We start from the raw sequence: 27267 nt of genomic DNA, 5'->3' as shown, positions 1-27267 counted from the left end.
TAATGACATCTGGATTTGAGGGTTGAAAATAAGGTTTGTTTATAGGTTTATAGATTCTCTCTCTCTCTCTCTCTCTCTCTCTCTCTCTCTCTCTCTTTCCCACACACACCTTTCTGTGTTTTTATTGTATCTATATAAAAGTCTAGGTTTGGTTTTAAAAGGGGAAAGTATATAAATTTTGTAATTTTCTCTGTAAACCTTAATAAACTATGTAGACATGTAAAAGTTGACATGTTCTTTAATCTTTCTTTCTTTATTTTTTTTTATAAATATTTATTAAGGTTTTTAGATATAAATGCACAAATAATAAACAATCTTACTTCTATCACAGACATAATTTCATCACTTCTTTGGACTCCCTCGCGTCTCCCGCTCCCATTTACATCGTTAAAAGTTTTTTCCAAACAAATTATCAGCTTGTTTACAATCTCATGTCCACTCATTCAAATATAATCTAGCACTTCTTCCAAAAAAATTTATATTTTCTTTAGTCTCACTTATCATCAAATTTAAATCTAATTTAGTGGTGGCCAATTTTTTATAATCTAGCATCCTTCTTAACATTCAACCAAATTACAATGTTTTTGTAGATACATCTTGAATTTCTCCCAGTCTTCCTCCATCTTCTCTTCTCCCAGATCACGGATTCTGCCAGTCATCTCGGCCAGTTGCATATAGTCCATCAGTTGCATCTGCCACTCTTCCAGTGTGGGTAGATCTTGAGTTTTCCAGTTTTTTGCGATGAGTATCCTTGCTGCCGTTGTTGCATACATAAAGAAAGTTCGGTCCTTCTTTAACACCTTCTGGCCGACAATACCCAGAAGGAAGGCCTCTGGTTTCTTAGTGAAGGTATACTTAAATACCTTTTTCAGCTCATTATATATCATTTCCCAGAAGACCTTCACCTTAGGGCATGTCCACCAGAGGTGAAAGAATGTTCCTTCATTTTCTTTACATTTCCAACATTTATTATCAGACGAATGGTATATTTTGGCAAGTTTAACTGGGGTCATGTACCATCTATATATCATTTTCATTACATTTTCCTTCAGAGCATTACATGCGGTGAAGTTCAGCCCAGTGGTCGATTTAACCATTTCGTCTTGTGTATTCCATTTTAACAGCAAGTTATACATTCTAGATAGTACCTTGGTCTTTGGTTCTAACAATTCTGTTTCTAACTTCGATTTCTCCACCTGGAACCCTAACTTTTTGTCATTTTTAAAAACTTCTTTAATCTGAGCATAATGTAACCAGTCTCGCACCTTATCCTTCATTTTCTCCAAACTCTGCAATTTCCAATTGTCTCCATCTTTTTCTAATATTTCCCAATATTTTGGCCATTTGGCCTCCATATTGGGTCTTTTTCAGGCCTTAGCCTCCAGAGGTCTTTAATCTTTCTTTAGCTTAACTTTTTACTTAACAATAGTTTGGATATCTAAATATATCTGTTTTTATCGTTGTCTTTTCCCCAGAAATGTATTATCCTTCTTGGGTTATTTTTTGTAAACCTCTATCTACAATAAAGTGGTATTTGAATTTTGTTTAAAATAAAAATAGAAATTTAGACCACATCATGGAGGTGGATAAGGCTATAAACAGCCACTAGCCCTTATGAATATGGCCTCCCTCCACTGTTTGAGGCAGGAAGACTGTGAGTGCTAGTTTTTGGGAATCCCATGTAGGGAAAGGGCTGCTGCACTGACCCCTTCCTTGTGGGCTTCCCTTTGGGGCAACTGGCTGTCCATTTTGAGAATAAGATGCTGGACTTTATGGGCCCTTCACCTGATCCAACTTCAGGGCATTTTTGATGTCAATCATATTCAGCCAAACTCAACTTTCTACCTCCTTGAAACTTGTCAGTCTCTTGAGTCAACATGTTTTTCTCCAGCTCTGCACCTGCTCCTAAAGGAGACCTTTCTTCCCCTTACAATTATCAGAACCACAGTGATCTATTTTTATTCCCCATGAACACCCTTCAAAAGCTGCCTTTGGGAACAATAACACAATATCTCAATCAAGAACAGCAGGAGGTTATTTACTCCACCGTGCCTGAAAAGTTTGATATATAAAATATTTTGTGTGCCACAGAGTCCTTGCAGTCAAGATATACGTCAGGTGAAAGGGTGTAGGGGATAAGTCCTTGTGAAGCTTAATCAGAACATAGGAAGCTGCCTTCTAGCTTAGTACTATCTACTGACTGGTAACAGCTCTCCAAGTAGAGGACATCCTCAGCCCTACCTGGAACAGTTAGCAACAGTAAGGAGAGGTAGTACCTGGCACTTTTGGGGTGCAAACCAATGCTCTACCACTGAGCTATATCCTTTCCTCTCTGTCTCTGTAGCTAGAGCTGCACACGCCTTTACAGGAGTTTAGGCTTCTTCTGATAAGCTGGCTATGGAGTTGAGAGGAACAGTTAGAAGGGATGTCTAGCAGGTGGATTCAGAATGATAACACTGCTCTCGTTGCTCCCTCTTGTAACCTACGGGATGCAGCAGAAGGCAAAATGCTCACTGAATCTGATCAGGGATGTCAATTACGTTGCGAATTTTTACAGGCCAGGAAACCATCTCATTAGTGCATTAGTATCTGCAAAAATCATTGGAGAGCAGTACCCCTTCAACTTCTACAGAACCCCCTTGAACTGGGTTTCTGCGTGAGTAATGTATTGATGTGTTTCTGCTGCACTCCTGGTCTCATGATGCACCTGGGTCAGCCCCTCTGAGATGAAAGTGACTGAAGCAAGGGTGGGTCACTCCTGGAGGTCTATGGGCTCCTAGAGGTCTATGGAGGTCTATGGGATATGCCTATTGCAGGTTTTCTGTAGTTAGCCAAATGAAATTCATTCTTTCATTGTGTCTCATGGAACCTTGGAGCATTTCTTGGCATGAAAACTGTGGCGTTCTCCCACTCTCAACCCAATAAAATCTTCTACAAGTTTATGAATTAGTGCCCCAAAAGTGAGCCACTACCCTCACCTGGAGATGAACGGGAGATTGGTTCTCTCACTCAGAATGGTGAAGGTTGAAAGGCAGGCTTGTCCTTTATAACTGGGTGCAGTGATAGGCACAAAGGATCTGATTTCTTTCTGCAGGGTCTGTAAGACAGAGTTGTTCCGCCTGGCCTTTGGCTTGGAATCAACTTGAACCCATTTCCCTCTTTCTTTTTCTTTTCTCCTTCTGTGATGGAACTCCTATTTGGGGACTTCCCTGGCTTTTTTCTGGTCCATGTAGGACCAGTCTGGATAGTCGGCGATGGTGAAGATTTGTCGTTTTCATCCCCAAAAAGTTTTTGATTTGAGGGTCTACTGAAATGAGGCTGCATTTTAATGTTGTATCTTAATCTTGTTTTTAAGTTGTATTTTAATCAATTGTTTTTATACCTGGTGTTAGCCGCCCTGGGCCTGGTCTTGGCTGGGGAGGGTGGGGTATAAATAAAAATTATTATTATTATTATTATTATTATTATTATTATTATTATTAAAGCAATCTATGCAACTGAAAACTGTAACTCCCTACTATGCTTAGGCAGGTGCTCCTCTAATGCTTTGATTCCAAACATGCCAACCATTTTATGGGAAGCAATGTTTGTGAGATATATAATGCCTGGAGAAGACCTTAGATACAGTGGCAGCTACTGACCACTGGAGAAAGCGAAGCCCGGCGTCCCCAATCTTGCCGGCCCTCGTGGGGTGGAGGATTCTAAGACATGAAAAGCTGCTGAGTGTCAGAGATTTTATTGAAAAGAATATTAGAAGCATTTGATTTATAAAAAGATAGGGTGAGAAAGAAATGAGGAAAAAAGTGAGTAAGAATGAAAAAAGAGAAAAAATACTGTTACATTACCATACAATAACCTAATATATTCCACCTAAACATTAGGAAGAACTTCCTGACAGTAAGAGCTGTTGGACACTGGAATTTGCTGCCCAGGAGTGTGGTGGAGTCTCCTTCTTTGGAGGTCTTTAAGCAGAGGCTTGACAACCATATGTCAGGAGTGCTCTGATGGTGTTTCCTGCTTGGCAGGGGGTTGGACTCGATGGCCCTTGTGGTCTCTTCCAACTCTATGATTCTATGATTCTATGATTCTGTGTAAACACATTCCAAATACTATTGCATTTATACCAAGAAAGTCTGTGTCTATAAGCTGTCTGTTCATACGTTGCCAGTGTTATCATGGTGTCAAGCCATTGATTAAGGCAAATTCTTTCCCAGTTTTGAACCAATCAGTTGTTCCATATCCAGTTCTAACTGTAGCTTCTTGTCCCACATAGAGATTTCTCAGGAGACAGATGAGGTGATCAGGCACTCCCATTTCTTTAAGAACTTGCCATAGTTTACTGTGGTCGACACAGTCAAAGGCTTTTGCATAGTCAATGAAGCAGAAGTGGATGTCTTTCTGGAACTCTCTAGCTTTCTCCATAAACCAGCACATGTTTGCAATTTGGTCTCTGGTTCCTCTGCCCCTTTGAAATCCAGCTTGCGCTTCTGGGAGTTCTTGGTCCACATACTGCTTAAGCCTGCCTTGTAGAATTTGAAGCATAACCTTGCTAGCGTGTGAAATGAGTGCAGTTGTGCAGTAGTTGGAGCATTCTTTGGCACTGCCCTTCTTTGGGATTGGGATGTAGACTGATCTTCTCAAAATCCTCTGGCCACTGCTGAGTTTTCCAAACTTGTTGGCATATTGAGTGTAGCAACTTAACAGCGTCATCTTTTAAAATTTTAAATAGTTCAGCTGGAATATCATCACTTCCACTGGCCTTCTTATTAGCAGTGCTTTCTAAGGCCCATTTGACTTTATTCTCCAGGATGTGTGGCTCGAGGTCAGCAACCACGCTACCTGGGATGTACAATACATCCATATCTTTCTGGTATAATTCCTCTGTGTATTCTTGCCACCTCTTCTTGATGTCTTCTGCTTCTGTTAGGTCCTTACCACTTTTGTCCTTTATTATGGTAATCTTTGTACGAAATGTTCCTTTTATATCTCCAATTTTCTTGAATAGGTCTCTGGTTTTCCCCATTCTATTGTTTTCCTCTATTTCTTTGCATTGCTCGTTTAAGAAGGCCTTCTTGTCTCTCCTTGCTATTTTTTGGAAATCTGCATTCAACTTCCTGTATCTTTCACTATCTCCCTCGCATTTTGCTTGCCTTCTCTCCCCCGCTATTTGTAAGGCCTCGTTGGACAGCCACTTTGCTTTTTTGCATTTCCTTTTCATTGGATGGTTTTCTGTTGCTGCCTCCTGTATAATGTTATGAACATCCATCCATAGTTCTTCAGGCACTCTGTCCACCAAATCTAAATCCTTAAACCTGTCCTGTGGTTTTTCCTACTTTCTTCAGTTTAAGCTTGAATTTTGCTATAAGAAGCTGATGATCTGAGCCACAGTCAGCTTCAGGTCTTGTTTTTACTGAATTTCAGTTTCTTCAGCAACAGTAGTTGGTGCATATACCTGCATTCCTGTGATGTTAAAAGGTCTGCCTTGGATTCGTATCAAGATCATTTTTGAGATTGCATCCCAGTACAGCTTTCACCACTCTTTTGTTGACTATGAGGGCCACTCCATTTCTTTTATGGGATTCTTGCCCACAGTAGTAGATATGATGGTCATCCGAACTGAATTCGCCCATTCGCATCCATTTTAGTTCACTGATGCCCAGGATGTCAATATTTATTCTTGCCATCTCATTTTTGACCACATCCGACTTACCCGGTTCATGGTTCTTACATTCCAGGTTCCTATGCAATATTTTTCTTTACAGCATTGGACTTTCCTTTCGCTTCCAGGCATATCCGCAACTGAGCGTCCTTTCGGCTTTGGCCCTGACGCTTCATCAGCTCTGAATCTACTTGTACTTGCCCTCCGCTCTTCCTCAGTAGCATGCTGGACGCCTTCCGACCTGAGGGGCTCATCTTCCAGCGTCATAACTTTTATATGCCTGTTGTCTTTGTCCATGGAGTTTTCTTGGCAGGGATACTGGAGTGGCTTGCCGGTTCCTGCTCCAGGTGGATCATGTTTGGTCAAAACTCTCCACTATGACCTGTCCACAGCAAGGCAGTGATCCATGAAGGGGGTTCTGGTATTTATGTTGCTCATAATTAAGCCTCTTCAAGATTAGGAGTAAAATAAGGTAGCAGAAATAATATTACCCAATTAGCCATCCTTTTTGTTCACACAGATTAGCATTGTTTGCAGTTTAGCATTATTTATGGAGACATCTCAGACCAGAAGTGTTGAGCGTGAGAAATGAGGAGCCATCGGCAACTGTGTTTGGCTCTGCTCCCTGGCTCCTCCCAAAATGTCATATCTTAGGTGCAAGTTTTTATTTATTTGTTTGTTTGTTTGTTTGTTTGTTTGTTCAATTAATTTATATACTTCCATTCATCCTAATATCTCAGGCCAGTTCACAGAATAAAATACTGTTGGCACCTCTGCCACTGGAGCTAGTGGTGGGTTCAGGGGGCTGATTTGTGTCCTGGTTTTTTCTCCATTCTTCTCTCCTGCAAAGATACTGTGGACATTGCTGCACTTTGCCCTACTTACTGTGCTCCTTTCCCATTGGCTTTGATTTATACAAAAAAGAATGTGACTTTCAATTTCACTGAATCTAACATGAATATGTGACATAATTATTTTTGCAGTTTTGTGACTAAGAGGGGATGGCAAATTCTTAGCTTTTTGATGGCTGTTCAGGATGTCAATCATAACTCCAGGGTCCTACCCAACATCACCCTGGGCTACAGCATCTATGAAACCCATTTTGATGGAAGAACCACTTCGGATGCCCTGACAGATCTGCTTGCTGGTGGGAGAATCAATATCCCAAACTACACCTGTGGAAGGCAGAAAACATTACTGGCTGTTCTTGAACGGGGTGAATCCGACATCTCCATGCACATTGCAGGCATGTTGGGCATCTACAAAATCCCACAAGTAAGAATGGTCTTCAAGTCAGGCACACCTGACATTTGCCATCTCATGAAACAACGAGTTTTGTTGAGGATAATATAACTATTTTATTAAATAAATTGAGCAAAATGATAGTAAGAAAGGAACTTAATGCTAAATGTACAATTGTTTCAATATAGATAATCTTCAATATGCATTTACAAAACAATAAATAACCAACCCCCCCCCCCCAAAAAAAGCCATGCTAAAGGTGGAATTATACTTGGAGGTGTTTCAATGTTATGATTTCATCTATGATCTGAAGCAAGGCAACGTAGCCAATACCTTAATAATAATAATAATAATAATTTTATTATTTATACCCCGCCCATCTGGCTGGGTTTCAAAAGCCACTCTGAGCAGCTCCAAACAGAATATTTAAAACACGATAAAACATCATTGAAAGAACATGGCTGTATAGATATTTGGAAATTCTACCATCCTACTGATAAAGACCTCTCCTTCTATTCTCATGTCCACAATTCATATATCCATAGAGATTTCCCCCATTACTTCATTCCCAGTAGCAAAAATGACTGAAACTGAAATCCACCCAATGTCTTATGCTGATCGTGCCCCAATATTGATAAAATACAACTTGCAGAAGTTCTACCTAACAAAATATTATGTTTGGACAACTACATCTTGCCAAATGAAAGAGTTAGAGGTGAGGTAGCACAATATCTTTATTAATGCTTTTGGCCACAATATTACTCCAGAGGTAACCTGATCCATTCTGACTCATCTCTATTGACCTGATGAAGATTTATTATTATTATTCCTGCAGGCATTTTAATTGAAGTTTAGTTTAATAGATGTACCTTCTTGGGTTTTTTCCCTATAAACTCTTTCTTAACTGCTTAGGGACTATGGCAGTTAAGTGGAATACATTGCTAAAATAAAATAAAAATAGTTTATTTCAATAAGGTTGATAATTAAATTTGTCCTGAAAAGCAAAGCATCACTCTCTTTCCCTTATGTCACCAGCTAAGTTCTGGCTTTGTTCTTCATGATAAAAAACAGTCTCCTTTTGTCAACTCAATGATCCCAAATGAAGAAGCTCAGTACAATGGGGTGGTTGAACTCCTCCTGCACTTCAGATGGACATGGGTCGGCCTCTATGCTTCAGACAATGACAATGGAGAAAAGTTCTTGAGCACCTTGACACCTCTGATGAGCAAAAGGGAAATTTGTGCTGCCTTCACTGAAAGAGTACAATGGAAAACTTCCTTGTGGTTTCCTCATGAGCCATCTGCCATGTGGAGGCAAGTCAATGTATTTGTTTACTATACAGATTCTCAGTATGGATTTTATGCTATCATGGAGGTACAATCTTTCTTTGAAAGGACACAAACTGGGGGGAAAGTCTGGATCACCACAGGTGTTCAGGACAACATCTTGTTTTATGAGACTGAAGCCTTCCGATATGCCCATGGTTCTTTGTCCTTTGTAATGAAGACCAAAAAGGAAGCAAAAAAGGACTACTATGACCCAATAGCTTCTGCTTCTTGGCTTGAAGCATTTGTATGTTCATATTCAAAGCATGCCTTATCTGTGAGGAGTTGGGAAAGATGCAAGGAGAAGGAGAATCAGATGCTGCTTCCCCAGGAGGAGATTGAAAGGATCCACTCCCAAGATAGTTATATTACTTACTATGTTGTCCAAGTTGTGGCTCAGGCCTTGAATGCAGCCTATTCATCCAGATCAAATCGGAGGTTGATGGTGGGTGGAGGAGACAAGATGGAACTTCAAAGTCTACAGCCATGGCAGGTATGGCCTCTTGCATCACACACACATCCTACATGCCCATGGGGATTTATGGTGGGGGGTTTTCAGAGAGATGCCTCTCATATTTAGGTTGAGGTCACCTCCCAGGATTGATTCTTCTTTGGAGAAGGAGAGGAATTGGGGGGGGGGGGTTGGATGAACTCTAGTTGTTTTGTGATTGGGGCATATATGGAGCCAATTGTCTGTTTAGTTTTGCCTATCTAGTGTCCCTTTAGCAAAAATGAATCTGCCTCTTTTGTCTTTTAGAACTGTTGTTGCTTTGAGGTTCAGGTCTCTACTGAGCATTATAGCTACTCCACAAGTCCTTCCTGAGCCAGCTGCAAACCATTGTTGCTAGTGTTTCTCACCTTATGTTGTCTACATCGGACCTATTCAGTTGCGCTGACATAAAGTGTGAAAGTGGGGGGCAAGGGGGATTAAAATTAGATTTGGGTTAAAGAGTGGGGGTAGATTACAGAAATTGTCTCTCGCTTTTGAAGATTGTGATCTATTTTCCAACTCTGGAATCATCATAATAAGAACATAGCATACCCTACAAGTGTCCTGGAAAAACTGGGACATCCCATTTTTTTCTCATGTGCATATGACAAATGGAAGGAATATCCAGCCAATGATTTCCACCTCCAAACGTCTTTATAATCTATGACTGCCAGGGTTCTGATGCCACTGTATAATCATCCTAAAGTCTAAACTACTGGGCCTCTTTCCGATTGGTGGTGAGCTCCTGTTGCTTTGTCCCAGCTCCTGCCAACTTAGCGGTTTGAAAGCTTGCCAGTGTGAGTAGATAAAAAGGTACCAGAGTGGTGGAAGGTGGACAGCATTTCTGTGTGCTCTGGGACTCATCACAGTCCTCCCTGCACCAGAAGTGGTCTAGTCAAGCTGACCACATGACTTGGAAAGCTGTCTGCAGACAAATGTCAGCTCCCTCGGCCTGAAAGTGGAGAAGAGCGCCACACCCCAAAGTCAAATTTGACTGGACTTAACCATCCGGGGTCCCATTCTTCTTCTTCTTCTTCTTCTTCTTCTTCTTCTTCTTCTTATTCTTATTCTTATTCTTATTCTTTTACATTACAGCAATTTGATATAGTTTCCTTTCAGACTGGTAATATAAAAAAGGATCCTGTAGTAGAACGATAACTGCATCCTTCTTAGAACTTTGAGTTCCACCTTTACTAAATCCATGATGACCATTCTTTACATAATTTCTCAGAATCATAGCCAATCTTTTCTAATGGATGCCATCCAACGTGATTTTCTCTGTTGTTCTAGCTTCATTCATTCTTGAAGAAAGTCAATACTTCAGCTGATGGACAGTACTTGGATGAGAATGGGGCACTGGCCATTGATTTTGATATTGTGAATTGGGTGCTGTTCCCTAATAATTCTCATGCTAGTGTGAAAATTGGGAGCATAGAGAGACAGAAATCTGCAAATCTAAAGTTCACCATTAGCCCAGAAACAATAGTATGGCCCGCACTGTGTAAGAAGGTAGGAGAAATGTTATGTGCCTTTTTAATATCTCTGATATCTGCTACATTCTAATAGCTTGTTGAACATTACATATGAGGCTTTTATTGCAATCATGGACACTTCCCTGGAGCTAAATCCCATTGAGCTTAAAGGATCTCCTTCTTGAATAAGCATCTATAAAATTTGACAATGAATAAGAGGCTTACAAAATGAACAGCTATGATAAATATATATTCATCCAGCTGGGAAAGCTTCCTAAAATGAAAATGGGAAGTGCAGATATACCTCACGAGAAAACTAGGTGCCAATTTTTGCACTAGGTGCAGCCTTCATGCCAACCTCAACAACGCCATTTTGCTTTTGAAGCAAAGCAGAAATCAGTCAGTCCAGCATAATCTCACAACTGCACAAACACATAGCAGATGTGATGGCAACTGTGTCAGGAGTTTAGTGCGCCATTTTGTAGGAGTATATTATATGAAGGCTGGTTCAATTCTCATTTTTATTCTTATTTTGCTCCTAGGATTGTCATTAGGCTCTTGTTCCTCATATCTTTCATGCTGCCTGGAATGTCTGTATGTATAGAAAAGTGCAGTATATCAATGTTAAAGGGAAGAAGCAGAAACACTAAAGAGATTTCACAGCCATACTGCTCTACAAAAAGCAAAAAAGAAATCATTCCTAATTGGGTCTGAGCTCATTTTAGGCCATTGGAAGATGCTTTTAATGTTTCACCCTTCATTAAATTTTAAAAGGGTGAGTCTTTTAAAAGAGGTCCTGTGGAACATGGAGCTCTAAAGGGCAGGGCATTCTTTTCACACATGTTCCACGGGGCATCTTTTAAAAGACTCACCCTGTATGTGCTGGAAGCTGGCCAGAGTGTCTGGGGAAACCCAGCCAGATGGGTGGGGTGTAAATAATAATAATAATTATTATTATTCTGGGATCCTTCCAGAACTCAACAGTCCATTTCCTAAAGGCTCAATGCTCCTCCTTCTATTGATTTCCAGACCACGCCTCATTCAAGATGCACAAAGAGCTGTTGCCCTGGATATGCCAAGAAGATTCAGGAAGGGAAACCCCCATGCTGCTATGATTGCACTCCCTGCTCAGAAGGGACAATCTCCACGCAGGAAGGTAGGACATGACACCAGTGGAAAGAAGCCATGGATCGAAGGTTCTCTACCAGTGAACACAGAGTTCTTTCTTGATTTCTCCCATATGCCAACCATTCTCCACAATGGTAACAGCATTCAGACTGCTCTAGGTGTATGCCTAATGTTAACATACTGAAGTCTCTCTTACTCTGTGCAGATGCCAATGAATGCACCAAATGTCCAGAAGATCAGCATCCAAACAAAGAGCGAGGTCAATGTGTCCCCAAAGCAATCACCTCCTTGTCCTATGAAGATTATTTGGGGGTCCTCCTGGCTTCCGTTGCCCTACTCTTATCCTCAACCACAGTCTGCATTTTGGGACTATTCATGAAGTACAATGAAACTCCCCTAGTCAAAGCCAACAACAGGGACCTCTCCTACATCCTCCTCTTCTCCCTCCTGCTCTGCTTTTTGTCCTCTTTCCTTTTCATTGGCCGGCCAAGGAAAGTCACCTGTCTTCTCCGACAAATGGTCTTCAGCATCGTCTTTTCATCTGCCATCTCTTCTGTGTTGGCAAAAACCATCACTGTGGTTCTGGCCTTCTTGGCCACCAAGCCAGGGAACAGGCTGAGGAAATGGCTGGGCAAGAGTCTGGCCAACTCCATTGTCATTTCCTGCTCCAGTGTGCAAGTTGTCATCTGCACCATCTGGCTGGGACTTTCTCCTCCATTCCCAGACTCTGACATGAGCTCCCAACCTGGCGAGATCATCTTGCAATGCAATGAAGGGTCTGTTGCTATGTTTTACGCTGTCCTTGGCTACATGGGCTTCCTGGCTGCCGTCTGCTTCACAGTGGCTTTCCTAGCCAGGAAGCTTCCTGGGGCCTTCAATGAAGCCAAGCTGATCTCCTTCAGCATGCTGGTCTTCTGCAGTGTTTGGGTGTCCTTTGTGCCCACCTACCTGAGCACCAAGGGGAAATACATGGTAGCTGTGCAGGTCTTTTCCATCTTGGCTTCCAGTGCTGGGCTTCTGGGCTGCATCTTCATACCCAAGTGCTACATTATTATATTGAAGCCTGAACTGAACATGAAGGAGTACCTGACAGCAAAAAACTAAACTGAGGGAGGGAGGGAGAGGGAGGGAGGGAGAGAGAGATTATACATCTTTCCTGAGGATGATTGTCTCTATATCACAGAGATTTGAGTGGAAGAGTGAACAGGCTGGAGTTGGCCTCACCCAGCTGTGCCCACCTGGGTATTTGGTGCAGCATCAGGGCAGACCTGAGGGTCAGGAAGGGGTAGTATCTGGGTCTAAAGAGAACCTACATCTCTGTCTAGTTTTGGGGGGGGGGGTAACTAGAATGTGTGTTCCTCTTTGGAATCATCATATATGATCATCGCTGCGAAACTTTTATATGCACAAAGATGCAAGGACACATCATGACCAACAATGGAATAATGGCTGTTAAAGCTAACAGGTTTAGCTGAGCTGGCAAAATTGACATGTTGAATCAGAGAAAGCCATTATTAACATTTTTAAAGACCGGAAACCTCTCATAGACTTTTTGCTTGAAAAAGAAATTGAAATAATGACATCTGGATTTGAGGGTTGAAAATAAGGTTGGTTTATAGGTTTATAGATTCTCTCTCTCTCTCTCTTTCCCACACACACCTTTCTGTGTTTTTATTGTATCTATATAAAAGTCTTGGTTTGGTTTAAAAAGGGGAAAGTATATAAATTTTGTAATTTTCTCTGTAAACCTTAATAAACTATGTAGACATGTAGAAGTTGACATGTTCTTTAATCTTTCTTTAGCTTAACTTTTTACTTAACAATAGTTTGGATTTCTAAATATATCTGTTTTTATCGTTGTCCTATGAATATGGCCTCCCTCCACTGTTTGAGGCAGGAAGACTGTGAGTGCTAGTTTTTGGGAATCCCATGTAGGGAAAGGGCTGCTGCACTGATCCCCCTGCTAGTGGCCTTCCCTTTGGGGCAACTGGTTGTCCATTTTGAGAAGAGGATGCTGGACTTTATGGGCCCTTCGCCTGATGCAGCTTCTGGGCTCTTCTGATGTCAATCATGTTCAGCCAAACTCAACTTTCTACCTTCTTGAAACTTGTCAGTCTCTTGAGTCAACATGTTTTTCTCCTGCTCTGCACCTGCTCCTAGAGGAGACCTTTCTTCCCTTTATAATTATCAGAACCACAGTGATCTATTTTTATCCCCCATGAACACCCTTCCAATGTTGCCTTTGGGAACAATAACACAAACATCACAATCAAGAGCAGCAGAAGGTTATTTACTCCACCGTGCCTGAAAAGTTTGATATATAAAATATTTTGTGTGCCTCAGAGTCCTTGTGGTTAAGGTCAGGTGAAAGGGTGTAGGAGATAACTCCTTGTGTAGCTTAATCAGAACATAGGAAGCTGCCTTCTAGCTTAGTACTATCTACTGACTGGTAACAGCTCTCCAAGTAGAGGACATCCTCAGCCCTACCTGGAACAGTTAGGAACAGTTAGGAGAGGTAGTACCTGGCACTTTTTGGGTGCAAACCAATGCTCTACCACTCAGCTATATCCTTTCCTCTTTGTCTCTGTAGCTAGAGCTGGACACGCCTTTACAGGAGTTTAGGCTTCTTCTGATTAGCTGGCTATGGAGTTGAGAGGAACAGTCAGAAGGGATGTCTAGCAGGTGGATTCAGAATGATAACACTGCTCTTGTTGCTCCCTCTTGTAACCTACGGGATGCAGCAGAAGGCAAAATGCCCACTGAATCTGATCAGGGATGTCAATTACGCTGCGAATTTTTACAGGCCAGGAAACCATCTCATTAGTGCATTAGTATCTGCAAAAATCATTGGAGAGCAGTACCCCTTCAACTTCTACAGAACCCCCTTGAACTGGGTTTCTGCGTGAGTAATGTATTGATGTGTTTCTGCTGCACTCCTGGTCTCATGATGCACCTGGGTCAGCCCCTCTAAGATGAAAGTGACTGAAGCAAGGGTGGGTCACTCCTGGAGGTCTATGGGCTCCTAGAGGTCTATGGAGGTCTATGGGATATGCCTATTGCAGGTTTTCTGTAGTTAGCCAAATGAAATTCATTCTTTCATTGTGTCTCATGGAACCTTGGAGCATTTCTTGGCATGAAAACTGTGGCGTTCTCCCACTCTCAACCCAATAAAATCTTCTACAAGTTTATGAATTAGTGCCCCAAAAGTGAGCCACTACCCTCACCTGGAGATGAACGGGAGATTGGTTCTCTCACTCAGAATGGTGAAGGTTGAAAGGCAGGCTTGTCCTTTATAACTGGGTGCAGTGATAGGCACAAAGGATCTGATTTCTTTCTGCAGGGTCTGTAAGACAGAGTTGTTCCGCCTGGCCTTTGGCTTGGAATCAACTTGAACCCATTTCCCTCTTTCTTTTTCTTTTCTCCTTCTGTGATGGAACTCCTATTTGGGGACTTCCCTGGCTTTTTTCTGGTCCATGTAGGACCAGTCTGGATAGTCGGCGATGGTGAAGATTTGTCGTTTTCATCCCCAAAAAGTTTTTGATTTGAGGGTCTACTGAAATGAGGCTGCATTTTAATGTTGTATTTTAATCTTGTTTTTAAGTTGTATTTTAATCAATTGTTCTTATACCTGGTGTTCGCCACCCTGAGCCTGGTCTTGGCTGGGGAGGGTGGGGTATAAATAAATTTATTATTATTATTATTATTATTATTATTATTATTACTATTATTATTATTAAAGCAATCTATGCAACTGAAAACTGTAACTCCCTACTATGCTTAGGCAGGTGCTCCTCTAATGCTTTGATTCCAAACATGCCAACCATTTTATGGGAAGCAATGTTTGTGAGATATATAATGCCTGGAGAAGACCTTAGATACAGTGGCAGTTACTGACCACTGGACAAAGTGGAGCCAGACTTCCCCAATCTTCCCGGCCCTCGTGGGGTGGAGGATTCTAAGACATGAAAAGCTGCTGAGTGTCAGAGATTTTGTCGAAAAGAATATTAGAAGCATTTGATTTATAAAAAGATAGGGTAAGAAAGAAATGAGGAAAAAAGTGAGTAAGAATGAAAAAAGAGAAAAAAGACTGTTACATTACCATACAATAACCTAATATATTCCACCTAAACATTAGGAAGAACTTCCTGAGAGTGAGAGCTGTTTGACAGTGGAATTTGCTGCCAAGGAGTGTGGTGGAGTCTCCTTCTTTGGAGGTCTTTAAGCAGAGGCTTGACAACCATATTTCAGGAGTGCTCTGATGGTGTTTCCTGCTTGGAAGGGGGTTGGACTCGATGGCCCTTGTGGTCTCTTCCAACTCTATGATTCTATGATTCTATGATTCTGTGTAAACACATTCCAAATACTATTGCATTTATACCAAGAAAGTCTGTGTCTATAAGCTGTCTGTTCATACGTTGCCAGTGTTGTCATGGTGTCAAGCCATTGATTAAGGGGAATTCTTTCCCAGTTTTGAACCAATCAGTTGTTCCATATCCAGTTCTAACTGTAGCTTCTTGTCCCACATAGAGATTTCTCAGGAGACAGATGAGGTGATCAGGCACTCCCATTTCTTTAAGAACTTGCCATAGTTTACTGTGATCAACACAGTCAAAGGCTTTTGCACAGTCAATGAAGCAGAAGTGGATGTCTTTCTGGAACTCTCTAGCTTTCTCCATAAACCAGCGCATGTTTGCAATTTGGTCTCTGGTTCCTCTGCCCCTTTGAAATCCAGCTAGCACTTCTGGGAGTTCTCGGTCCACATACTGCTGGAGCCTGCCTTGTAGAATTTGAAGCATAACCTTGCTAGCGTGTGAAATGAGTGCAATTGTGCGGTAGCTGGAGCATTCTTTGGCACAGCCTTTCTTTGGGATTGGGATGTAGGCTGATCTTCTCCAATCCTCTGGCCACTGCTGAGTTTTCCAAACTTGTTGGCATATTGAATGTAGCACCTTAACAGCGTCATCTTTTAAAATTTTAAATAGTTCAGCTGGAATATCATCACTTCCACTGGCCTTCTTATTAGCAGTGCTTTCTAAGGCCCATTTGACTTTATTCTCCAGGATGTGTGGCTCGAGGTCAGCAACCACGCTACCTGGGATGTACAATACATCCATATCTTTCTGGTATAATTCCTCTGTGTATTCTTGCCACCTCTTCTTGATGTCTTCTGCTTCTGTTAGGTCCTTACCACTTTTGTCCTTTATTATGGTAATCTTTGTACGAAATGTTCCTTTTATATCTCCAATTTTCTTGAATAGGTCTCTGGTTTTCCCCATTCTATTGTTTTCCTCTATTTCTTTGCATTGCTCGTTTAAGAAGGCCTTCTTGTCTCTCTTTGCTATTTTTTGGAAGTCTGCATTCAACTTCCTGTATCTTTCACTATCTCCCTCGCATTTTGCTTGCCTTCTCTCCCCCGCTATTTGTAAGGCCTCGTTGGACAGCCACTTTGCTTTCTTGAATTTCCTTTTCATTGGATGGTTTTCTGTTGCTGCCTCCTGTATAATGTTATGAACATCCATCCATAGTTCTTCAGGCACTCTGTCCACCAAATCTAAATCCTTAAACCTGTCCTGTGGTTTTTCCTACTTTCTTCAGTTTAAGATTGAATTTTGCTATAAGAAGCTGATGATCTGAGCCACAGTCAGCTTCAGGTCTTGTTTTTACTGAATTTCAGTTTCTTCAGCAACAGTAGTTGGTGCATATACCTGCATTCCTGTGATGTTAAAAGGTCTGCCTTGGATTCGTATGGAGATCATTCTGTCATTTTTGAGATTGCGTCCCAGTACAGCTTTTGCCACTCTTTTGTTGACTATGAGGGCCACTCCATTTCTTTTATGGGATTCTTGCCCACAGTAGTAGATATGATGGTCATCCGAACTGAATTCGCCCATTCGCATCCATTTTTGTTCACTGATGCCCAGGATGTCAATATTTATTGCCATCTCATTTTTGACCACATCCGACTTACCAAGGTTCATGGTTCTTACATTCCAGGTTCCTCTGGAATATTTTTCTTTACAGCATTGGAGTTTCCTTTCGCTTCCAGGCATATCCACAACTGAGCGACCTTTCGGCTTTGGCCCAGACGCTTCATCAGCTCTGAATCTAATTGTACTTGTCCTCCGCTCTTCCTCAGTAGCATGTTGGATGCCTTCCGACCTGAGGGGCTCATCTTCCAGCGTCATAACTTTTATATGCCTGTTGTCTTTGTCCATGGAGTTTTCTTAGCAGGGATACTGGAGTGGCTTGCTGGTTCCTGCTCCAGGTGGATCATGTTTGGTCAAAACTCTCCACTATGACCTGTCCACAGCAAGGCAGTGATCCATGAAGGGGGTTCTGGTATTTATGTTGCTCATAATTAAGCCTCTTCAAGATTAGGAGTAAAATAAGGTAGCAGAAATAATATTACCCAATTAGCCATCCTTTTTGTTCACACAGATTAGCATTGTTTGCAGTTTAGCATTATTTATGGAGACATCTCAGACCAGAAGTGTTGAGCATGAGAAATGAGGAGCCATTGGCAACTGTGTTTGGCTCTGTTCCCTGGCTCCTCCCAAAATGTCATGCATGTGATGTCATATGCACAGCCATCCTCCGCAATCTTAGGTGCAAGTTTTTATTTGTTTGTTTGTTTGTTTGTTTATTCAATTAATTTATATACTTCCATTCATCCTAATATCTCAGGCCAGTTCACAGAATAAAATACTGTTGGCACCTCTGCCACTGGAGCTAGTGGTGGGTTCAGGGGGCCGATTTGTGTCCTGGTTTTTTCTCCATTCTCCTCTTCTGCAAAGATACTGTGGACATTGCTGCACTTTGCCCTACTTACTGTGCTCCTTTCCCATTGGCTTTGATTTATACAAAAAAGAATGTGACTTTCAATTTCACTGAATCTAACATGAATATGTGACATAATTATTTTTGCAGTTTTGTGACTAAGAGGGGATGGCAAATTCTTAGTTTTTTGATGGCTGTTCAGGATGTCAATCATAACTCCAGGCTCCTACCCAACATCACCCTGGGCTACAGCATCTATGAGACCCATTTTGATGGAAGAACCACTTCTGATGCCCTGACAGATCTGCTTGCTGGCGGGAGAATCAATATCCCAAACTACACCTGTGGAAAGCAGAAAACATTACTGGCTGTTCTTGAACGGGGTGAATCCGACATCTCCATGCACATTGCAGGCATGTTGGGCATCTACAAAGTCCCACAAGTAAGAATGGGCTTCAAGTTCGGCACACCTGACATTTGCCATCTCATGAAACAACGAGTTTTGCTGAGGATAATATAACTATTTTATTAAATAAATTGAGCAAAATGATAGTAAGAAAGAAACTAAATGCTAAATGTACAATTGTTTCAATATAGATCATCTTCAATATGCATTTACAAAACAATAAATAACCAACCCCCCCCCCAAAAAAGCCATGCTAAAGGTGTTATGATTTCACCTATGATCTGAAGCAAGGCAACGTAGCCAATACCATAATAATAATAATAATAATTTTATTATTTATACCGCGCCCATCTGGCTGGGTTTCAAAAGCCACTCTGAGCAGCTCCAAACAGAATATTTAAAACACGATAAAACATCATTGAAAGAAAATGGCTTTATAGATATTTGGAGATTCTACCATCCTACTGATAAAGACCTCTCTTTCTATTCTCATGTCCACAATTCATATATCCATAGAGATTTCCCCCCATTACTTCATTCCCAGTAGCAAAAATGACTGAAACTGAAATCCACCCAATGACTTATGCTGATCGTGCCCCAATATTGATAAAATACAACTTGCAGAAGTTCTAGCTAACAAAATATTATGTTTGGACAACTACATCTTGCCAAATGAAAGAGTTAGAGGTGAGGTAGCACAATATCTTTATTAATGTTTTTGGCCACAATATTCCTCCAGAGGTAACCTGATCCATTCTGACTCATCTCTATTGACCTGATGAAGAATTATTATTATTATTCCTGCAGGCATTTTAATTGAAGTTTGGTTTAATAGATGTACCTTCTTGGGCACTTAAGTGGAATACATTGCTAAAATAAAATAAAAATAGTTTATTTCAAATAAGGTTGATAATTAAATTTGTCCAGAAAAGCAAAGCATCACTCTCTTTCCCTTATGTCACCAGCTAAGTTATGGCTTTGTTCTTCGTGATAAAAAACAGTCTCCTTTTGTCAACTTGATGGTCCCAAATGAAGAAGCTCAGTACAATGGGGTGGTCGAACTCCTCCTGCACTTCAGATGGACATGGGTCGGCCTCTTTGCTTCAGACAATGACAATGGAGAAAAGTTCTTGAGCACCCTGACACCTCTGATGAGCAAAAGGGAAATTTGTGCTGCCTTCACTGAAAGAGTAAAACGGAAAACTTCCTTGTGGTTTCCTCATGAGCCATCTGCCATGTGGAGACAAGTCAATGTATTTGTTTACTATACAGATTCTCAGTATGGATTTTATGCTATCATGGAGGTACAATCTTTCTTTGAAAGGACACAAACCGGGGGGAAAGTCTGGATCACCACCGGTCTTCAGGACAACATCTTGTTTTATGAGACTGAAGCCTTCCGGTATGCCCATGGTTCTTTGTCCTTTGCAATGAAGACCAAAAAAGGGGCAAAAAAGGACTACTATGAGCCAAAAGCTTCTGCTTATTGGAAGAAAGCATTTGTATGTTCATATTCAAAGCATGCCTTATCTGTGAGGAGTTGGGAAAGATGCAGAGAGAAGGAGAATCAGATGCTGCTGCCCCAGGAGGAGATTGAAGGGATCCACTCCCAAGACAGTTATATCACTTACTATAGTGTCCAAGTTGTGGCTCAGGCCTTGAATGCAGCCTATTCATCCAGATCAAAGCAGAGGTTGATGGTGGGTGGAGGAGACAAGATGGAACTTCAAAGTCTACAGCCATGGCAGGTATGGCCTCTCGCATTACACACACACACACACACACACACACACACACACCCTACATGCCCATGGGGATTTAAGGTGGGGTGTTTTCAGAGAGATGCCTCTTATATTTAGGTTGAGGTCACCTCCCAGCATTGATTCTTCTTTGGAGAAGGAGAGGAATTTTTAAGTGGTTTTTTGGATGAACTCTAGTTGTTTTGTGATTGGGGCATATATGGAGCCAATTGTCTGTTTAGTTTTGCCTATCTAGTGTCCCTTTAGCAAAAATGAATCTGCCTCTTTTGTCTTTTAGAACTGTTGTGGCTTTGAGGTTCAGGTCTCCACTGAGCATTATAGCTACTCCACAAGTCCTTCCTGAGCCATCTGCAACCCATTGTTGCTAGTGTTTCTCACCTTACATTGTCTACATCGGACCTATTCAGTTGCGCTGACATAAAATGTGAAAGTGGGGGGCAAGGGGGATTAAAATTAGATTTGGGATAAAGAGTGGGGGGTAGATTACAGAAATTGTCTTTCGCTTTTGAAGATTGTGATCTATTTTCCAACTCTGGAATCATCATAATAAGAACATAGCATACCCTACAAGTGTCCTGGAAAAACTGGGACATCCCATTTTTTTCTCATGTGCATATGACAAATGGAAGGAATATCCAGCCAATGATTTCCACCTCCAAACATCTTTATAATCTATGACTGCCAGGGTCCTGATGCCACTGTATAATCATCCTAAAGTCTAAACTACTGGGCCTCTTTCCGATTGGTGGTGAGCTCCTGTTGCTTTGTCCCAGCTCCTGCCAACTTAGCGGTTTGAAAGCTTGCCAGTGTGAGTAGATAAAAAGGTACCAGAGTGGTGGAAGGTGGACAGCATTTCTGTGTGCTCTGGGACTCATCACAGTCCTCCCTGCACCAGAAGTGGTCTAGTCAAGCTGACCACATGACTTGGAAAGCTGTCTGCAGACAAATGTCAGCTCCCTCGGCCTGAAAGTGGAGAAGAGCGCCACACCCCAAAGTCAAATTTAACTGGACTTAACCATCCGGGGTCCCATTATTATTATTATTATTATTATTATTATTATTATTATTATTCTTTTACATTACAGCAATTTGATATAGTTTCATTTAAGACTGGTGCTATAAAAAAGGATCCTGTAGTAGAAAGATAACTGCATCCTTCTTAGAACTTTGAGTTCCACCTTTACTAAATCCATGATGACCATTCTTTACATAATTTCTCAGAATCATAGCCAATCTTTTCTAATGGATGCCATCCAATGTGAATTTCTCTGTTGTTCTAGCTTCATTCATTCTTGAAGAAAGTCAATACTTCAGCTGATGGACAGTACTTGGATGAGAATGGGGCACTGGCCATTGATTTTGATATTGTGAATTGGGTGCTGTTCCCTAATAATTCTCATGCTAGTGTGAAAATTGGGAGCATAGAGAGACAGAAATCTGCAAATCTAAAGTTCACCATTAGCCCAGAAACAATAGTATGGCCCACACTGTGTAAGAAGGTAGGAGAAATGTTATGTGCCTTTTTAATATATATGATATCTGCCACATTCTAACAGCTTGTTGAACATTACATATGAGGTTTTTATTGCAATCATGGACACTTCCCTGGAGCTAAATCCCATTGAGCTTAAAGGATCTCCCTCTTGAATAAGCATCTATAAAAATTGACAATGAATAAGAGGCTTACAAAATGAACAGCTATAAAAATATATATTCATCCAGCTGGGAAAGCTTTCTAAAATGAAAATGGGAAGTGCAGATATGCCTCAAGAGCAAACTAGGTGCCAATTTTTGCACTAGGTGCAGCCTTCATGCCAACCTCAACAACGCCATTTTGACTTTGAAGCAAAGCAGAAATCAGTCAGTCCAGCATAATCTCACAACTGCACAAACACATAGCAGATGTGATGGCAACTGTGTCAGGAGTTTAGTGCGCCATTTTGTAGGAGTATTTTTTATGAAGGCTGGTTCAATTCTGATGTTTGTGCTTATTTTGATCCTAGCATTGTCGTTAGGCTCTTGTTCCTCATATCTTTCTTTCTGACTGGATTGTCTGTATGTATAGAAAAGTGCAGTATATCATTATTAAAGGGAACAAGCAGAAACACTAAAGAGATTTCACAGCCATACTGCTCTACAAAAAGCAAAAAAGAGATCACTCCTAATTGGGTCTGAGCTCATTTTAGGCCACTGGAAGTAAAGATGCTTTTAATGTTTCACGCTTCATTAAATTTTAAACAGGGTGTGTCTTTTAAAAGAGGTCCCGTGGAACATGGAGCTCTAAAGGGCAGGGCATTCTTTTCACACATGTTCCACAGGGCATCTTTTAAAAGACTCACCCTGTATGTGCTGGAAGCTGGCCAGAGTGTCTGGGGAAACCCAGCCAGATGGGTGGGGTATAAATAATAATAATTATTATTATTCTGGGATCCTTCCAAAACGCAACAATCCATTTCCTAAAGGCTCAATGCTCCTCCTTCTATTGATTTCCAGACCACGCCTCATTCAAGATGCACAAAGAGCTGTTGCCCTGGATTTGCCAAGAAGGTGCAGGAAGGGAAACCCCCGTGCTGCTATGATTGCACTCCCTGCTCAGAAGGGACAATCTCCACGCAGGAAGGTAGGACACGACACCAGTGGAAAGAAGCCATGGGTTGAAGGTTCTCTACCGGTGAACATAGCGTTCTTTCTTGATCTCTCCCATATGCCAACAAATTCCCACAACTGTAACAGCATTCAGACTGCTCTAGGTGTGTGACTAATGTTAGGATAATTATGTCTCTTTTACTCTGTGCAGATGCCAATGAATGCATCAAATGTCCAGAAGATCAGCATCCAAACAAGGAGCGAGATAAATGTGTCCCCAAAGCAACCAACTTCTTGTCCTATGAAGATTATTTGGGGGTCCTCCTGGCTTCCGTTGCCCTCCTCTTATCCTCAACCACAGGCTTTGTTTTGGGAATATTCGTGAAATACAATGAAACTCCCCTAGTCAAGGCCAATAACAGAGACCTCTCCTACATCCTCCTCTTCTCCCTCCTGCTCTGCTTTTTGTCCTCTTTCCTCTTCATCGGCCGGCCAAGGAAAGTCACCTGTCTTCTCCGACAAACGGTCTTCAGCATCGTCTTCTCATCTGCTGTCTCTTCTGTGTTGGCAAAAACCATCACTGTGGTTCTGGCCTTCTTGGCTACCAAGCCAGGGAACAGGCTGAGGAAATGGCTGGGGAAGAGTCTGGCCATCTCCATTGTCATTTCCTGCTCCAGTGTGCAAGTTGTCATCTGCATCACCTGGCTGGGACTTTCTCCTCCATTCCCAGACTCTGACATGAGCTCCCAACCCGGCGAGATCATCTTGCAATGCAATGAAGGGTCTGTTGCTATGTTTTATGCTGCCCTCGGCTACATGGGCTTCCTGGCGGCCATCTGCCTCACGGTGGCTTTCCTAGCCAGGAAGCTGCCTGGGGCCTTCAATGAAGCCAAGCTGATCACCTTCAGCATGCTGGTCTTCTGCAGTGTTTGGGTGTCCTTTGTGCCCACCTACCTGAGCACCAAGGGGAAATACATGGTAGCCGTGCAGGTCTTCTCTATCTTGGCTTCTAGTGCTGGCCTTCTGGGCTGCATCTTCATACCCAAGTGCTACATTATTATACTGAAGCCCGAACTGAACATGAAGGAGCATCTGACAACAACTAAGCATGGCATTTGATTTTTAGCACTGGGGGTAGGACTGGACATTACATTTTGGCACCTGAAGCAAACCACAAAATGATACACACAGACACACACCAGGGAAGAAGGGGTGATTGAAGATTGACATTGGGAACAAGGGAGGAATCAAATCAACTTTACAAGCCTCGGTTGTCTACACATACATGTACCTGTAACTAAAGGTAAAGGTACCCCTGCCCGTACGGGCCAGTCGTGTCCGACTCTGGGGTTGCGTGCTCATCTCGCTCTAAAGGCCGTGAGCCGGCACCGTCCAAAGACACTTCCGGGTCACGTGGCCAGCATGACGAAGCTGCAGCTGGCGAGCCAGCACCAGCGCAGCACACGGAAACGCCGTTTACCTTCCCGCTATAAAGCGGTCCCTATTTATCTACTTGCACTGTACCTGTAACTATGCTCCATTAATTTCTTCACTGCCACCCATTCCCTCAGAATGCTTCAAAGAAATGAATGAGGTATAGTGGAGACTGGTGTCTTTGTGATATATGGTTTATTTACACATATGTACAACCTGAGCCTGCCATAGAGGGGTTCACAGCTCTGACTCTCTCGCTTCCTGGCTTACTACTTGGCCTCTTGCTCAGAGACCCACCCTTTGTTTCTCTTAATGGCACCTTGCCCATGCTATCACCCCACCAGGAAGCTAGCCTGGCTATTAGAAGGGAGCCCAGTCGTTCAGCCCAACCTCAATGAATTCATAACAGTATTAACAACTGAAAATCATTATCTAGCAGAGTGCATTCCAATTGCTTAACAACTTCCAGAAAAGCCATTAAGTGGTTTGAGGAGACCCCCTTGTTGTTGTTTGTTGTTTAGTCGTTTAGTCGTGTCCGACTCTTCGTGACCCCATGGACCAGAGCATGCCAGGCACTCCTGTCTTCCACTGCCTCCCACAGTTTGGTCAAACTCATGCTGGTAGCTTCGAGACCCCCTTGGCCCCTTTCAATTGGTCCAAATTGGCGGAGAGAGTTTGGGAACATTTTACCCTAGGCAAATCCTCTATACTCCTTGTTGACTTGTGAGGTAATCCGATTATAAATTTAGTTTCAAACTGTCACTATTTAGGAAAGCTAGTTGGAGCTTCCACAAATGCCTGTTATGGGGCTTTGCCTCAGGAAAAAAACACAAAAATACTTTGAATCCTCACATGACAAAACTCCTGAGGTAATTTGTATTTATTCAATTATTTTAATGTGGCCCCCTAGAAAAAGGAACAACCCTTCCCTGACTCTTCAGACCTTACATGGAAAGAGGGCAGCATTTCTCCACAGAGAGACCATTTGGGCATGACCTTTCAGCACCCTCAGGAAAAAAGAGTGGGAAACTCCTCAGATAAAGGGAGACTCCCATGTCCCTGCCCAGATGGTTCATATATCCCTGCTTGTTCTGAGGAGAAAAGTTTAACTTTTTCTCCACAGAAGCATCCAAATCCATGGCACCACTCCTTGGCCTAAACACCCAACATTTCAGGTCTGAAGAACAAGGAAGAAAGACTGTGTCAAATGTAGAGGGTTATTCACCACAGACTAGTCAATCTCCCAAATTTTTGATTAACACCATTTCCAGCAGCTGACAGACTCTGCATCAGATACAGCATCAGCCATCAAGGCAGGAAACTAGTAACCAACTTAAATGGGGCTTTTTTTTTCCAGCTGGAGCTTTGCCGGAACAGAGTGGGTGCCATTGCTATTATAAGAGAAAGGGTGATGCGTTCATGGTGAGTTTCGGCACCTCTTTTTCTAGAAAAAGAGCACTGAACTTTACCCTGATGGGAAGGGAGAGAATCCACTCAGTCAGCCAAACAGTTTGGAAGGCTTGTGGGAAAGCACTGCAAGAGGGTATTGTGTGTGTCAGACTGCATTTGCACGGTATCCTTAAAGGGGCATTTAAATAACATCCCCCATCCCATGTAAATAAGGCTGGCTGTAAGCAAGAAGATAGGCAGGTGGCGGGTGGAGGAGGCTGAGGTTGGTGTGGCAGTGCCCCAGTTGTTCTACTGGACAAGCCTCCATTGGTCATCTGGACTGATCCAGGTGTAGGGCTTTTATAACGCTCTTGTCCGCAAAGTTCAGGCCAAACTCAAACACCTGACTGATGACAAACTTGGACATCTTCATGTCCAAGTGCTATATTATTATTCTAAGGCCTGATGTGAATATGAAGGAGCACAAGATGACAAAACACTAAAGATGGCATCTGATCTTTATCAGAGCTGAACTCTAATAGAGAGGTCGAAGCAACATCTTGCAGGAATGAACTCTCTTGTTCAGGTGTGGGAATGACACGGAGCATCTCCTTCAAGTTATGAAAAATAAGATTCCGACTTTTATTTTATTTTATTTCTGTATAGAAATGACCAGGAGAGATTTCTTCCCAAATTCTCTGGCCCCGTTCTAATGCATTCCATACCATTTTATACATTGATAAACCACATTCCACAAATTACATTAAGTTTAAATTTTCTATCCAATCCAAATACTGGGTTTCCCTCACTCCATTTTCCGTATAAGGAACTAACCCATGTGATTGCTCTAAAGTTACCACAGTGGAAAGCATGCGTACTGACTACCAGTTTAAGCAAAGGGGCTTCCTCATGATCTGCTAAAATTTTATTGCAGGATCAGATTCCACCTCCAGTTACCAACCACATCCTTCTGAGCATGCTCAGTAAGTCAAAAGCTTATATGGTATGATTCTCTACTACAGACTCTCCTTCATTTGAGGTTTTAAAGAAAAGGTTGGATGGCCACAGTCCATTTGTCCACTGGCTGTATGGACTGACCCATTTGTAGGGCTCTTCAAATCCTATTGTCACAAAAGTCCAGGCCAAACTCTCACACCCACACAAACACATGGCTGATGTCAGATGGAAAGTTGCATCTGCTATCCCTCACAAACATATTTTTCTCCAGCTCTGTCCCTTCCCCTCAAACCTCAAGGATGTCACAGAGAATGAGCTTTTTCCCTATTGTAATTACGGAAATCATGGTGATTTTCTATAGCCGAAGCCCAAGAGAGATTTATGGATGTTGCCGAGGCATCAGAATCAAGGCCAACATGAGGTTACTCATTGTATCATTCCTGGGGGAATAATATCTGTGTCGGAGGCAGAGTGAGTCAAGATTTAGAGCAGGTGTAAGTGGGGGAGATGTGTGTGTGATCTTTAAAAACTCTGAAGTCACCAGTGACCACTAGCTCCATGGGTGATGACACTGCAGCTTTGGTCTTGCGTGAGATTCCCCTTGCATAAACTCACAGGAGAGGTGCAGGAGCTACAGCCAGA

General features: G+C 42.1%; 2 protein-coding genes across 2 annotated transcripts; both read left to right on the top strand.

The window, feature by feature from the left end:
- Positions 1-2489: 2489 nt before the first annotated feature.
- LOC309335243 (vomeronasal type-2 receptor 26-like) lies at positions 2490-12420 on the top strand (the record flags this gene model as incomplete). Its single annotated transcript, XM_081850117.1, has 6 exons — positions 2490-2656; positions 6643-6934; positions 7937-8719; positions 10007-10225; positions 11218-11344; positions 11522-12420. The coding sequence occupies 6 exons, from the start codon at positions 2490-2492 to the stop codon at positions 12418-12420; spliced, it is 2487 nt and encodes an 828-aa protein (XP_081706243.1).
- Positions 12421-14051: 1631 nt separating this feature from the next.
- On the top strand, positions 14052-23964 carry LOC309335241 (vomeronasal type-2 receptor 26-like; the record flags this gene model as incomplete). The annotated part of the gene is made up of 6 exons (XM_081850115.1): positions 14052-14218; positions 18244-18535; positions 19465-20247; positions 21540-21758; positions 22753-22879; positions 23057-23964. The coding sequence occupies 6 exons, from the start codon at positions 14052-14054 to the stop codon at positions 23962-23964; spliced, it is 2496 nt and encodes an 831-aa protein (XP_081706241.1).
- Positions 23965-27267: the final 3303 nt, after the last annotated feature.

This window comes from Podarcis erhardii (assembly GCF_964252035.2).
Source record: "Podarcis erhardii genome assembly, chromosome: 2".
Classification (NCBI taxonomy): Eukaryota; Metazoa; Chordata; class Lepidosauria; order Squamata; family Lacertidae; genus Podarcis; species Podarcis erhardii.
Note: the sequence above shows the minus strand (reverse complement) of the source record. Positions and strands in the feature narration are given on the sequence as shown.